We start from the raw sequence: 14,150 nt of genomic DNA, 5'->3' as shown, positions 1-14,150 counted from the left end.
ACTCTTTAAAGGAAAACATTTGATAGAGGCTAGTTTACAGTTTCAGAGGTTTAATCCATTATCGTCACAGCAGGAAGCATGGCAGCATGCAGTCAGACATGTGTTGGAAAAGGTCCAAGGTTTATGGAGACTCAGGGCTTCATTGTGTCATGGACAAAGCTCAAAATGAAGACCATGGGTTCATAGAATCAATCCTCAGTCCCACCCACTATAGAAGGACAGGAGAAAGATACCACTGGTTTCTCTCTCTCTCTCTCTCTCTCTCTCTCTCTCTCTCTCTCTCTCTCTCACACACACACACACACACACACACACACACATACACACACACACATCATCATCATCATCATCATCATCACCATCCCCACCATGAGATGGATCCCCAAATGAGATCACTCAGCTTCCCAGCACCCATCTGGCCCCACGCTTCTGCCACCATGACTTCCTTGTCATGAGAGACCGCTCCAAAACTGTAATCCAGAAATAAACCCTTTCTTCTCTAAAGTTGCTTTTTTGTCAGGGTATTCTATCACAGCAGCATAAAACTGACTAACAGGCCTCACCCTGGAAGACTGGTGTGCCCCTGCTTTCTAAAACCAGAAATAAGGCCTTGCTATAGCTTCATTATCTGAAACACACGAACGGTATTCTGTTTTATTAATTCCAAAGCCACATCTCATAAAGTTACCCACCAAGCACAGAAATCAGTGATAGGGGATGAAACAAAAAGAAAAGTCCCCAAGCTGTATAAGCAAAGCCTGGGAGTGCAGCCAGCCAGCCCTCAAGGCTCAAGTAGAGGGAGACAGGTCATGGAAGATGTCCAGTACTGTGAGCTCACGTGGTCTGATCTCTGCGGTTCTTCACTGGCAAGACCATAGCCCACAACCTTCAGTATAAGAGCTGATATACCGTGGCACTCTCCTTGGAACCCGTGACCAGATACCGATTATCAGAGGACACGTCACAGCACAAAATGTCATAGCACTCCTCTGCCTAGAAAGAGAGGACATCACAGAGGGGTGGGGCCTGAGCCAGACATGAGCCAGACTTCATGGTCCAAGGTTTATGTAGGCCCAAGGCTTCACTGTGTCATGGACAAAGCTCAAAGTGAAGACCATGGGTTCACAGGATCCGTCCTCAGCCCCTTCCACTACACAAGGCCATCTTAGTGGTATTTTCTAGTTCTTTCTGGGACCCATCAAGTAGAGATCTGGAGCCACAAGCTCTGAGCATTTCAATGCATACACCCTCATTCCCCCCCCAACTCCCCACTACTGTACCTGGAACAACCTTCTTAGAGAGGGTGCGGCTAAGCAGTGAATCATCTCATCCAGCGTGGCCATAAAATAGGTCCCTGGCGAGGGAAAGAATGGGGGCGGGGCTCATAGACTGAGCCTCTTGTTCTAATTCCAGCTGTCCTAAAATAGACTAGGGGGAGAACAACTATCTTCTCTGCCTCAGTTTCCCTGCCTTATGAAATTCAGACACATGGCCCAAGCCACCCCTTCATCTGCTGCCACCCTCCTTCCATACCCAGGACATGGTGAGTTATTACTGAACAAGAGGCCCATGAGATGGAACTACTGAAACATCTGTCTCCCTGTACCTTCCTGCTTCACTCTGTATGAGAAGCCCCTGTGAGGAAGGCACAAGGAAAGGGAAGGGGGTGAACGAGGAACCCCTGGCTGCTAACTCACCGCAAGAGGCGAACTTGAGGTTGTGATGTTGTGTGTATCTTTGGACAACAGCTTTATACTTCTCCTCCCGGTGAGCATGCAGGATGACAATGTCGCTCATCTTCAAGCCGGCTAGCACCCATTCCTCACTGGGATCATGGGTGATGCTAAGGATCTGTGGAAGATTTGGGTCAGCATTCAAGATTGCCAGTGCCACAACTCAAGACCCAGCCTCAAATTCACACTCACCAACCCTTGCCCATATCCAAGCCCCCACCCTGGGGTTGAACTAGGTCCTGAAGGCAACCAAGGAGGCACCTCATGGCATAAGTTGTGTTGCTGCAGCTTCTGGTAGCTCCTCAGGTCCCAGGAATATAGGGTGGTGTCTTCCCCACCTGTCCAGAACTTAAAGCCTGTGATGTCCACACACCGGGACCCATAGGGAGGGACTTCATGTTTCCTGGTGGAAAAATGACTTGGAGGTCTTCAGAAATGTTTGCCCCCCCCAATCCAGAAGTCACAGAGTTAGGAAGCCCCTAGATGCACCTTCCAGGCTGCTTGGCATAGCCCTACTGCCAAGAAGGGAAAGTGGGGCCTCTTGTTCAAGCCTTTCTCAAGAGAGACCTGAGTGACTCTGGAGAGAAGTATTACCTGATCAAAATTTGGTTCTGCACATCCCAAATCTCCACAAATCCTTTGAAAGAAGCCAAGCAGATGTGAGCATCAGAGGAAAGGGCCAAGGAGTAGCATATGGAGCCCGTGGAAGCCATCTGAGCCCTGATCTGGGGGGTGGGTGCCAAGTCCCAGAGAGTTAGAGCCCTGGCCATTCCTCCTGTGATGAGACTCTGCTCATCCGGGAACAGCTTGCATGTAAGGACACGATTCCGAGGGTCCTGGGGGAAGAGCACATGCTGTCAGTACACTCAGCAGTGCTGGGGACAGAGGCCCTGGCTAACTTCTCTAAACCTGAAGAAGCCCCTCACCTGAAAGTCCAGCTGGGCCTTAGGTGCCCTGTCTGAGGCATGCAGCGCATCTTCATCCCACACCCTGATGTAGCCAGTGCCACATGTGTACACATGTCGGGGAGCACTGCTGATGGCAATGGCGTTGACTCGCTTCCCATGGCGGAGAGTGCCAACCCTCCAGGAACCACGTGGGGACTTCCGCTTGACCACTGCCTCATCTGGAATGGAAGGCTGGAGAGAGGACAGGACTGGTCCACCAAGGGGGAATCCTGCTCTGCCCCTCATCCCCAAATTCCTAAGCTTTTTCATAAGAGTTTGGCTCAGGGACACCCCTCCTCCCAAATCACATCTCCTATAGAAGTTATCCTGTGGGTTATAGGACCTACTTATCAGAACAATGGAAGAAGAAGGACAAATTTGTTAAGAAGGTGGCATCCCAGGCCACCCTACCTAAGGGAAAGGGAAGAGAGGTGTACAAACACACCACTTCTCCATTAGAGGGTGGGTAGGAAAGAAGGACGATGCCTGGGTATTGAAAACATAATATTAAGATACTTACAATGGCTTTGAGGAATGACCAGACTTCTCTGTTGGGCAAGGATGAAGAAGAGAACTGGCCTGCAGAGAAACACCCACACCCACCTCTCATGGACAGGATATCACAGCAGCTGAGAGGCACAAACTCTCGTAACACCAAACCAGGTACCTCATCCGCCATCTTGGATCCATCTTGGGCCACTCCCCCTCCCCACCCACACTGTCACAGCCAGAACTTACCAGTCGTGTCTCCTGGTTGGAAGCTATGACAGGGAAGGAAGACAGGGAAGATGGTGTGAGGTACAGAACTTGGTGCTGGGCCCTCTCTGCCCAGGACAGTTCATCTGACAAGACTCTCCGGCCTTGCTCACTGCAGCCTTACCTTGAGTTGGTTCCTCCTTCTGGTTCTGCCTCTGAAAACCACATGGGCTGGAGCCCAGATGCTTCCTGGGCCTGAGGATCCCACTGCTGCTGGGTCACACTGTGCATCTCCTGACAAACAGGGTCACGCTGTATTGAGGGACATGGGGGCAGCTGGAGCATTCCCTGTGCACCGTCCACTTGGTGTTGCTCTTGTTGCCCATGATGAGAAAAAACACCAGAGCTTTCTGGCATCTTCTTTATCTCCTCTGTTTCATCATAAATTCTGAGGGTCCTGAATGAGTCCTTTTTCTCTTCACTCATGTTCTTGGGTCAATCAAGTTAATGAACCATCTGGCTCTAGGGACCCAGCAAACAGATCCTGGGTTCCCAAGTCATGCTGTACTATGGAAGAGAACAGAAAGGGGCTGGGAAAAGAGCTCTGTTGGTGAACGCTTGCTGCACAAGCATGAGAATCTGAGTGCAGATTCCCAGGTGGCCATGTGAAGAGCCAAGCAGGTATCTGTCATCCTAGTGCTGGGAAGGTGGAGACAAGGATCCCTGAGGCTTGGTGGTCAGCCACTCTGAATTACTAAGCTCCGGGTTTAATGAGAGACCCTGCCTCAAAATAAATAAGGATAAGGCAAGGGGCCAGGGAGAGGCCTCCACTAGCCCAAGGGCATGTCTTCAATCCTCAAGCTTGTGTAAAAATTCAGATGTGGCAGCACACAGCTATAATCTCAGCACGTGTACAACAAGGTGGGAAGTGGGAACAGAATTATTCAGAAGCCTGGAGACCAGCTGCCCTGGAGCGTGCAGCTCAGCAACAGACACAGAGAAACCCTGCCTCAAAATAAGGCAGGAGAAGAGAAGCAGCTACTAAAAAAGCTGCCCTCTGGTCTCCCCATGTGCCCTGTGGCATGTATACGCTCACATTCATATCCACATACACATACATTCACCCCAAAAAGCAATTTCAAAAAAAAGGTGGAGTATGGTTGAGGAAGACAGCTAACATCAACCTCTGGCCCCCACACACATGCATACACAGGAGCCCACACATATCCACACAGAGGAACGTGCATGCGCGCGCACACACACACACACACACACACAGAACAGAGGCAGAAAAAAAATCAAGTATATTGCCCAAAATCTGTTCAGAATGTTCTGAGAACACCTCTTTTAACTGTAAAGCCTCCAAAGTTTGACTGTCAACTTACTTTTGCAGAAACAGACTGTGTTTCTGCATAGACAAAAGCAAGCTTGCCCTTTAATTTGAACATACTCATTTCAAATGTGGCTCATCCCCAATGTTCCCGAACCCTGAGGCAACAGGAAAAGCACATGCAGGCCATGGGGTGTCCCACCCACTAAAAGGGACAGCATGGAGGAACTTGGGACCAGGCACTCAAATATAAGACTCTGTCTGGTGAGAAGAGGGTGTAGATGCTGAAGACTTGACCTGTCAGCAACTGACATTTGCTATACCCTGAGATAGTTCTAAGATAAGAATGGAGTCACCCCTGCAGGCTGTGGAGCATTGTAGAAAGGCTAATAGTAAATGATACATGAAAGGCAGTGCACCTAACTGCAGCCTGTTCAGGAGAATCAGGGAATTTATGACAAGCCAGTGCCCTGTTTAGAAAGATTCCACTCCAACATACCCAACAGCTAACCCTAGAAATGTCCCTGGGGAAACTCCATGTTTTCTGTTGAGAACCTAACAAAAACCTTGGGGACATAGGTAGCCATGGAAAGGGAATCTTCCATTCAGAACAATGGTTTTGACAGTCGGGCTCAATCCATGTCTCTCATAATAGACTCTAGCAGGACTTTAACAGAAACCCAGCAGCCTGCCAAGGGTTAGCTGTATATGTGGCCCTAAACTAAATGTTTCATATAGAAGATATCATTTGGTCCTTGCCACCATATGCTTTATGCTTAAGGTTGGTTGATTGTTGGTCTAGGAGTGCTGCCGATCAAACCCAAGGCCTTCCCCACACATGCTAGGGAATCATTCTATCACTGAGCTAAACCCCTAGCCTTTCTGAACCTTTTATAGATATTGTTTTGAGACAAGATCTCATCCTGTCGCCAAGGGTGGACTCAAACTTCTGGCTATCCTCCTGCCTCAGCCTCCCGAGTGCCAGGGCACACTTCACAGATTTAAAAAGAGAAGTGTAGAGCAAGTGAGCCCCAGGTCCCAGGCCAAGTGGCTAAAGCACAGAACAGCCTCACACTGTGTTCCCTCTGGTTCATTTTCCTACCTCCCACCTTCACAAAGCTATCCTGTACACACAGTTGGATATATACAAAATGGTATACGTATAAGTTGGAGCAAACCCCAAACAGCACTGGTGAAGACTGGGGATGCAAGCTCTAGCCCATCCCCACCGTGGAATAGTACACAGTAGTTTTAAAAAAAAAAACAAAAAAACAAATACAAGGACATATTCATTGACATGGTGTAATATTAGAGGGGGCGGTTTACAGAGCTCAGAACAATGTTCAAAATATTATTAACTTTGTGCAAAAAAGGATGGAAATTAGAATTTATTTTCATAAACATTCACATATGTACAAGAGATTAGGAAGAATAGCTGTGTTTCCAATATAGAAATTGGAAAATAGGAGCAAGGAGTGGGAGGAGGAATTAGTCACAACAAGACCTGATATTGCTTTTTCTTCCTGGGGAATGCTTCGGGCCATGTTCAGAACTGTTGATCCAGGGCCAAATAACTTTTCATATTCTCCAAATCACCGTCCTCATGCTTCTTGGTTATGTCGTTTGTTCAGTTAGTATATTTTCTCTGAGAGGCATCGGGTTTCCTTTAACTAGAGACATGGGGTGAGTAGGGCACAGCTAGTTTTAGCCCTGGTGAGATTGAGCAGAGTGGTTCAGGCCGCCTACACCTTAAGGATCCCTAATAAGTGGAGCCGTTTGCAAGTCCTCTTATGGAAGTTGAGTAAAGCTTAAAGCCAATGAGACTCCTTAACCAGGGGTTCTGACTTCAAAGTAACTAGGCTTTCACCATAAAGATAAGACACGGCTTTTGAAGGAGCCAAGTCATGGATTCCCCTCTCTTCTCTCCAAGATCGAGCAATCCTGCACTCAAAATACTCTCCAGCGGAGAACTCACCTCAGAAGGCAGGTCAAAGCCTAGAGGTTGAAAGTGGGAGAGTAAAGGCCTGGATCTACCCTTCCACGCCCAGGAGGCAGGGTGATGGGCTGCCCAGCACTTGTGGCAAATACTGATCTAACAAATACTGAAGCCCTGGGTGAGAACCCAGTCAAGTGCTGGATTCTGAATGGCTGGTCAATATCAGGGTATGGCCACACTTGTACTGAGCTCTTGTGTCTTTGGGTGGAGAATGAGGCTGGGATCTCTCCACACATGTACAGCAGATAGAGTGAGAAACTTCAGGGGCATAAGCCTCTGGGTTTCAGCTGACCTTTAAGAGCCAGCATTGGGTCAAAAGGCACTTGCTGCCCCCCCTAGGTGAATTCCCTTTGCTCCTAGGGCAGATCTTCAGCAAGCCAATATCAGGAAGTCCACGAAAGGAGGGGGCCATCCCCTCTGCTTCTCCCTGCTTGGGCTTTATGCCGGTTATCTTTTACCAGAGTTTCTGAGGTTAACCACTAGAGAAGCTTCACATTTCTGTGGCTGACTTGACTGGAGAGTCTTAAACTTGGGCATCCTTCAGAGTCCTCTGGAGGGCTTGATCTCCCATGTCCCAGAAATTCTGATGCAAGAGATCTGGAGCTGAGAATCTGTACTTCTCCCTGGATGCTTGGTGATGAAGATTGGGGCTTAGGAGAAATGGTTGTGTTGGCTGGAACAATAGTGATGATGGGGATGATGGGGGTTGTTGAGCTGGGGATGATGGAGATTGGTGATGTCAGGATGGGAGTAGTGATAAGAGATGGGGTTGGTGACAGGGAAGGTGATGGTAATGTGGCAGAAGTGGCAGTTGTAAATGGTGATGCAGTGGTGATTGTAGATGATGATGATGTGACTATGGTAGCAGTGGTACTAATGATTGCAAAACTAGTGGTAATTAATGATAGTGATCATGTTATTGTGGTAGTTTCGTCGAATGATAGTGATCATGTTATTGTGGTAGTTTCGTCGATGTGGTGGTAGTGATGGTGATAGGGGTGATGTGGCGTGAGCATACTGATATAAGGTGCCCTTGGTGCTGCTGCTGTTGGCTAGTGTGCCATGTAGGAGAAGCTCTACACAACCCTTCTGCCCTTAGTTCCTCCCCACAGAAGGATAGTGGCCGGTGAGTCTGAACACTCCTACTCTCCTGCCCTCTCTGCCCCATGCCTGTCCTCTCACCTTACCAAACTCTCTCCTCTGGTTTCCTTCCCATCCCTTAACTTTCCTCTTTTGAAGCAAAAATCTTGCAATGGCTGCTGCTTAGAAATCTTTCATCTCCCATCTCCAAAATCCTGTCCTTTCCTCTCCCTCCTCTTCTTGTCCCCAAGACTTCTGAAGCCTGGTGCTTAAGATTCTTCCTATTTGCTCCCTGTTTCTGCCATACCCAACCCACAGTTTTCTAAGCATCACATCCTCACCCTCGGGCTTTGGCTCCTGCTTGTCCCTTATCTAGGAATGATGTTCCCTGGTTTCTTGTATATCAAACAGATGTATTGATACTCCCACGTGCTGAGCCAAGTCTGGGCCACGGGGAGACCAAGCCAAAGCCAAGCCTACATCCTTGATGAACTCCTATATAAAAGGGGAGACAGTGCCTGTGGTCAATGCAGCCCTTGGAGGAAAGAACTTCTCAAAGGGGTCACTGGGTTTCTTGTGAAGTGGTTAACTGTTTATCACAGCCTACTGTGTAACAACCTTTATGTAAGGAAGTAATATAAATCCCTGTCCTGACACAATCCATCTTTTCGTGACTACCTCTTTATTGATTCTCACAGGGAATATACAGTGAGGACACAGGGCCTGGGCTTTGTCCCTAATTTAGAGCCATAAGAATCAATGAGGGAGTCTGGATAGAATCCCACAGATTCTTGTCTAAAATCAGAATATAAATTCAAGCCCAGATGGCTATTTTTAATGTAAGAAGTATTAAATATGAGTCATTTTCTATCAAATACCACAAAACTTGTGTTTAGGACAAGGAATTCAAATCTTTTTCAGCTTGTTTTGTTTCTTTGAGACAGGGTCTCACTTGGTTGGCCTGGACCTTGAACTCAAGAGATCCACTTGCCTCTGTTGACTGAGTGCTAGGATTAAAGATGTGTGCCCCCACACCTGGCTATAGTTATATTTCTTATTGAAAGACATTTGAATGATTCTCAACTGTGAGAAAAGGTCTCCCTGTGTAGCCTTGGTTGGTCCAGAACTCCCTAAATAGACCAAGCTGGCTTTGAACTCAGAGATCCATTGGCCTCTGCCTACTGAGTATTGGAATTCAAGGTTCATCTCCACTACCTTCTAAGACCTTTACGCCAATGTTTTGATCTCCCTCCCACTCCCAACTAAACCAGGTAAAAACCTTTGTTTACGCAACGACCCTGCTACTAGCCAATCTCACAGTACTGTGAGATCAGACCTTAGCCAATAGGGAAAAGACACAGTCACTTCTGCATTAGAATAAAAATCAAATGTGCTTACTGTCTTAAGGTTCTTGCTCTTCCAAACACACCATCTTGATCAAGAGAAAAGCTTTACCTTGTTGAGACATTTCCACTGGAGCGGTAGTCTAGTTCTTGCCCCATGAATTATTTTTAACAATGTTTGGGTATTTTGGCTGCATATGTGCCTGTGTACCACATGTTTGCAGTATCCCCAGGCCAGAAGAGGGCATTAGATCTTCTGAGTTATTAGATGGTTGTAAGCCTCTATGTGGATGATGGGAATCAAACCTAAGTCCTCAGGAAGAGATCAGCCAGTGCTTTTAACTACTGAGCCATCTCTTCAGTCCTCCCTTCCCCCTCATATACTTTTTAAAATATTTGAAGAAGCTTTATTGAGCTATAAGAGTTCCTTATACATTCTGTATATATGGTTTGGGGTGTGTGTGTGTGTGTGTGTGTGTGTGTGTGTGTGTTTGCACTGCTCCCCCTTGTTCTCTGTTCAGATGTCCCAGTTCAGTATTCTAACCCCCCAGTTCCCCACTCCTATATGATCTCAGCTACTGCCAGCTCAGTTCTTAGCAATCCATCATTTAGCTCAAGTGCACACAAGTCACCCTGTCCAGGTTGCTGGAGCCAAATGCCCCTAGTTCTTTCTCCTCCTCTTCTTCCACGTCTGCTGGGTGAAGATCAGCCCTACCTCCAGCACTTCCAGGTTTGTGATTGTAAGCAGGTTCAGCTCCTTCCGGAGCCTCAGCTTCCTGACACATAAGCTTCCCCACAAGGTAGCTATAAGAGAGGGCTTGGACAGTTGACAGAACATCATGATCTAGACTGCCCTGTGTAGAAATCTTCGCCTCAGGGCTGCACTTGATGACCACAGAGGACCTCCCCAACACTAGCCTCTGTCTCTCTGAGGCCCCTGAGGATCACTGAGCCCCAAATGAACATTGATTTACTTGCCATCTGGCACCACTCTGCTTTCACCGATCTCGGGGTCTTAGCCTCTTCCCTCCTTATCTACTGAAAAGCAAGCCAATCCCTGCTACAGAAACACAAGTTTGATTACATCTCCTCCGGTCTTAGGAGGGCTGTTTATTATTAGCTCCATTTTCAGATGGGGAAGCTGAGGTCCAAGCTGGTAGGCAACATGTAGTGACAAAAACATTCTAAAACTGGAAAATGGTGGTAGTTGCTCAATGCTGTGATGTCACTGAATTGTACATCTTATAGAGTTAAAATGGTGGATTTTGTGTTGTTATTTGTGTTGCTATTTTTTCAAGGAAAAAAAAAAGCAATAAGGAGTTAAAGGTCTGAAAGTCCTAGTATCATGAGCCTTCTTCCTCTCCATCCAGTGTACTCCAGGTAGTTGGGCCTGTGGTTTCTTACCTTTATGACCCTAGGAAGGCCAGTCAGCTGTAGATATCCCCTTCCCCAGGGAATACATAAGGTATGAGGAGGCAAAGGTATACCCCAGCTGGTGGATCAACATCTAGGTGGTACCAGAACCAAGAAGAGCATTGGCCTGCTGACCTTTGAGGCTGTGCTCTGTGGTGGACAAGTGTGGAGCAGCTCAAATCTAATTTCCATCCACAAGGCCCTTGCAGTTCCTAGGTAGTTCACTAGAGAGCTATGCTCAGAGCATTGACCCCTATCCCTTGTCCGTCCTCCACTCCAGGAGCTTCTCTTCCAACAAAGTGCCCCAGAGAGAGTCACCTAGACATTTGTTGATGAAAACGGATAAACGATAATATCCACAGATACCAAACACTTCCTGTCTTCCTTATACAGTGCTAACACCTGCAGTTCCAAGTCCAGAGGGCAGAGGGCGGTAAAGAGTACACTGAGGTCACAGAATGGGGAGGTGGGGGAGAAGCAAAAGAGAGGTGATTTTTGCTCTAAGCAGTGTACAGGAGGGTCCTTCCAGAGGAAGGAACGACAATGGGCCAGGTCACTTCTCACTATTCATCTCCTCCATATTCATCTGGTCCTTTGATGTCACTGAGAACTTCCAACTCTCCAAGCCTTAACCGGTCTCCTTTCAGACAAGCATGATGATGGCGGTCGCCTCTCACACAAGGCGCTGTCCTTACCCAGCCCGAGACTGAACACTTGCATCCCAAATCCTACAGTCCAATTTCTGTCCAGAATTCTCCGTTTTCTTCCTAGGGAGCTTTGAGCTAAGCCTTAAATTGTCACTGTCAGGGTCCTGAGGCGACATGCCTCACCACAGCTCTTGTGAGCTCCTCTGACTGGGAGCTGGTTCATCACTAGACTGCTAGCCCTCTTTAAAGAAGCCACGGTGGGCTAATGGGTGCGCTCCCCTCTGACACTCCTGCAGCCCTCTGGTCTCCGCCATCTCTTCAGGCTCCCTTAGGAGACGCCGGGAACATTTTTCCCTCAGCCCCAGCTGCTCTGGGGTCCTGGATCTGAGGCAGTTGGCGGAGGGCTTCTCCTCAGGTTCTGAGCAGAGAAAGAGCCTTCGTGTGGCCGAGGGGACCCGGTGGCCTCACGATGGTGACATGGCAACGATTTGTTTCCCGCTTTGCTGGAAGCGGCCAGGAGAGTTGCTCCACAAGGAGGCGGCAGGAGCAGCGGAAGAGGACTTCTAATGGCTGCTTTGCCCACCCTCCTCCCCATGCAGGGCACCCCCAGACCCACATAGAGCGCTCCTATCCCTGTCCCCTTGCACCAGACCGCCAGCTGCAGGCCCAGACAGCCCTGCACGAGGCCCCCCTTCGAGAATGGCGGGATCTGTGCAGCTGGGTGCATGAAGCTCGGGCCCGCGCTGGGAGGAGCCCTCGGAGGCCCATGCCCTGGTGACAAATGGACGGTCCGAGCCCGGGTGAGGGAAAGACTGGAGGACACACAGGGGTCGACGGCGGCGACAGACTAGTCTCTTACCGTGACTGGCTGCGAGTCTCCGGGAGGACCCGGGGGCCGCCACAGGAGACACTTGGCGCAGTGTGCAGTTGAGGGAGGCTTCCTGGAGGCTGGGCTTGGACGGAGGGTGGGTGGGATTTCCGCGGCCGATAGGGGGTGGGAGTCACACCTCAAGAACATGGCAGCCATATGAAGAGCCGCCCTGCTATGGTAGATGAAACTGGAGCAGGAAGGAGGCAGACGAAAGGGTAGGCCGATGATGACTCCCGCCTACCCGACTGGTTCAGGCCTCTCAGCACGGAGCCCCCGGGAGGCCTGCAAGGTGCTCCGCCTGAGCTGTAGTGTGTGGAACTAAAGGAAACTGGAACTTTGCCCAACCCAATGGCTGAGTGCTTATCCCTGAAAAGGCCAAGATCAGCTCATCTCCGGTTGTCCGATTCTTGACTAAGCGGAAGGGGCTGGCAGGCATTCTGGAATAGAACGGAATGCTCTTCGGTTCCTGGTTAGGCAGGACGACAACAGACAAAAGTGGGAAAGTGGTCTGGAGAGTGGGGAGATTTCGGAGGCAGAGAGGCCGAAGAGAGTCTTTCCAGATGCCCCTCTCAGACTCAGGTATGCCCAGGTGTTTTCTGAGGGTAATGAGCTTTGGACGGGAGGGTACCCTCCGCGCCTGAGACAGATGTACTGATCCAGACTGAAGGAAAAAGATTGTAACAGATGCCCATCTGGGCCTAGAGCTCCAGGTGAGAAATGTTACAGTGTAGAAAAAACTAGTCTTTGAGGCTGAGGCTCCTCCTTTGTCACTGTACGGCATCTCCTGGACGTGGGCAGCTGTGGCTGGGGTACTCTGTCTGGCGAGGCTCAATGGCTTGAGGTTTGGCAGGTGTCAAATAGCTTTCTTTACCTGCCGGTCTTTGGGGTCTGAGCAGGGAGATGAGTCCTGGACAGTAACAATTCTACAGAGCGGGAGAAAACACCACTGGCTGTCCAAATGCAGCCTTCCATGGGCCCTGGGTCAGCCACTTCCTCATATTGGCCAAGACTCTGAGGCAGAGTTTACACAGGTTCAGAGCTAGAACCTCTGTGGTTCTAGATCTAGGTGGCAGATCTAGAACATGAGACCTTCTGACTCCAGTGCTCTTGGATTTGTGCCTCACTACTCCATCTTCGTTGAGGGAGCAGGAAGCAGAACTGGGGATCCGCTCTGACTTCATCCTAAGACAACAGCAGCTGACCACGAGCTAAGATGGGAGGAGTAAACCCTGGCCATCTGCCGTGAGACAAAGTGTTTCCTGTGGACCTAGCTCTGCTCCTGCCTTTGGGGTGTTCAGGCACGGTCTAGCACCAGGCTAGAAAGGAACAAAGCTTGTTCGAGTGGGTGGGTTCACAGGAGGTTGGGGGAGATGGGAAGAGGAAGAAGCCTTCTCTGAGAGGTTTTCAGCGTTTCAGCGTTCTTTATTCAGGGGTGGGAAGGGCTATATAAACCTTGGAGAGTGGGTAGGGGTTTGGGGGGTGATTATTACATTATTGACTCGTGCTGGGTGCTGGGAATGCTTCCTTTGCATGAAGTTAGGATTCCAGGTGATGCTGGAAAAGTCATTGTAGGGAGAGAGGAAGTTAAACTTGTCATTTGGCCATCGGGCTGCATGACTACCTTAATGGTTGTGATGGTGGGGTCATAGGGCTACGTGCCCCAGGGCATGCAGGCCCAGAACAAGGAGAGTGTGGTCCTTATTCCTGCCAATCTCAAGATGAGATTTTCAGGGTTTGTCTATGACCTGACCTCACTCTTGCTCCTGACCTGCTATCCCCATCCCACCCCACCCCTCCTTGGTCACAATTGCCCCACAGTTTCCTGGGAAGATGCAGCACATACCAGATAGGGAACCCAAGGTAGCCCAAAATGTGAATACCACCAAAGTTCACCTTGGTGAGCCAATAAGTTTTATTGGGGTTATTTACAGAAATATGGGTGAAGGGTTACTTACAGGAACAGAAATGACTCAAAGACAGCTGCATCGCCAAAGCCCATGCCAGTATCGGTCACAGTTCATAAAGCTGGGAACCCGGCGCACAGTGTACAACCTGCTTACAGCTCAACAGGTTGGAGAGTGTCCCTTCCAGGTA

General features: G+C 49.1%; 1 protein-coding gene across 4 annotated transcripts; it reads right to left on the bottom strand.

Annotated features, from left to right (window-relative positions):
* Positions 1–624: 624 nt before the first annotated feature.
* Tle7 (TLE family member 7) lies at positions 625–12,820 on the bottom strand. Of its 4 annotated transcripts, none has more exons than XM_031341417.1 (10): positions 12,045–12,820; positions 3,561–3,688; positions 3,419–3,441; positions 3,201–3,259; positions 2,660–2,872; positions 2,328–2,569; positions 1,995–2,136; positions 1,698–1,851; positions 1,281–1,354; positions 625–993 (listed from the first exon to the last, which is right to left on the bottom strand). In XM_031341417.1, the coding sequence occupies exons 1-10, from the start codon at positions 12,210–12,212 to the stop codon at positions 889–891; spliced, it is 1,308 nt and encodes a 435-aa protein (XP_031197277.1). In that variant the 5' UTR covers positions 12,213–12,820; the 3' UTR covers positions 625–888. The 4 variants fall into 4 exon arrangements, with proteins under 4 accessions (XP_031197277.1, XP_031197278.1, XP_031197275.1 ...); XM_031341418.1 differs by having other exon boundaries at positions 3,561–3,670; XM_031341415.1 differs by having other exon boundaries at positions 3,561–3,943; positions 12,045–12,135.
* Positions 12,821–14,150: the final 1,330 nt, after the last annotated feature.

The sequence above is a fragment of the Mastomys coucha genome, unplaced genomic scaffold, assembly GCF_008632895.1.
Source record: "Mastomys coucha isolate ucsf_1 unplaced genomic scaffold, UCSF_Mcou_1 pScaffold22, whole genome shotgun sequence".
NCBI lineage: Eukaryota > Metazoa > Chordata > Mammalia > Rodentia > Muridae > Mastomys > Mastomys coucha.
Note: the sequence above shows the minus strand (reverse complement) of the source record. Positions and strands in the feature narration are given on the sequence as shown.

What these genes read in the sequence shown, in the direction of transcription:
- Tle7 (XM_031341415.1), bottom strand. Translation starts at nt 3,862, where the DNA reads ATGAGTGAAGAGAAAAAGGACTCATTCAGGACCCTCAGAATTTATGAT. An exon ending in CCAACCAGGAGACACGACTG is followed by an intron (nt 3,260 to 3,418) that starts GTAAGTTCTGGC and finishes GTTTCTCTGCAG; the next exon opens with GCCAGTTCTCTTCTTCATCC. An exon ending in AACACAACTTATGCCATGAG is followed by an intron (nt 1,852 to 1,994) that starts GTGCCTCCTTGG and finishes AATCTTCCACAG; the next exon opens with ATCCTTAGCATCACCCATGA.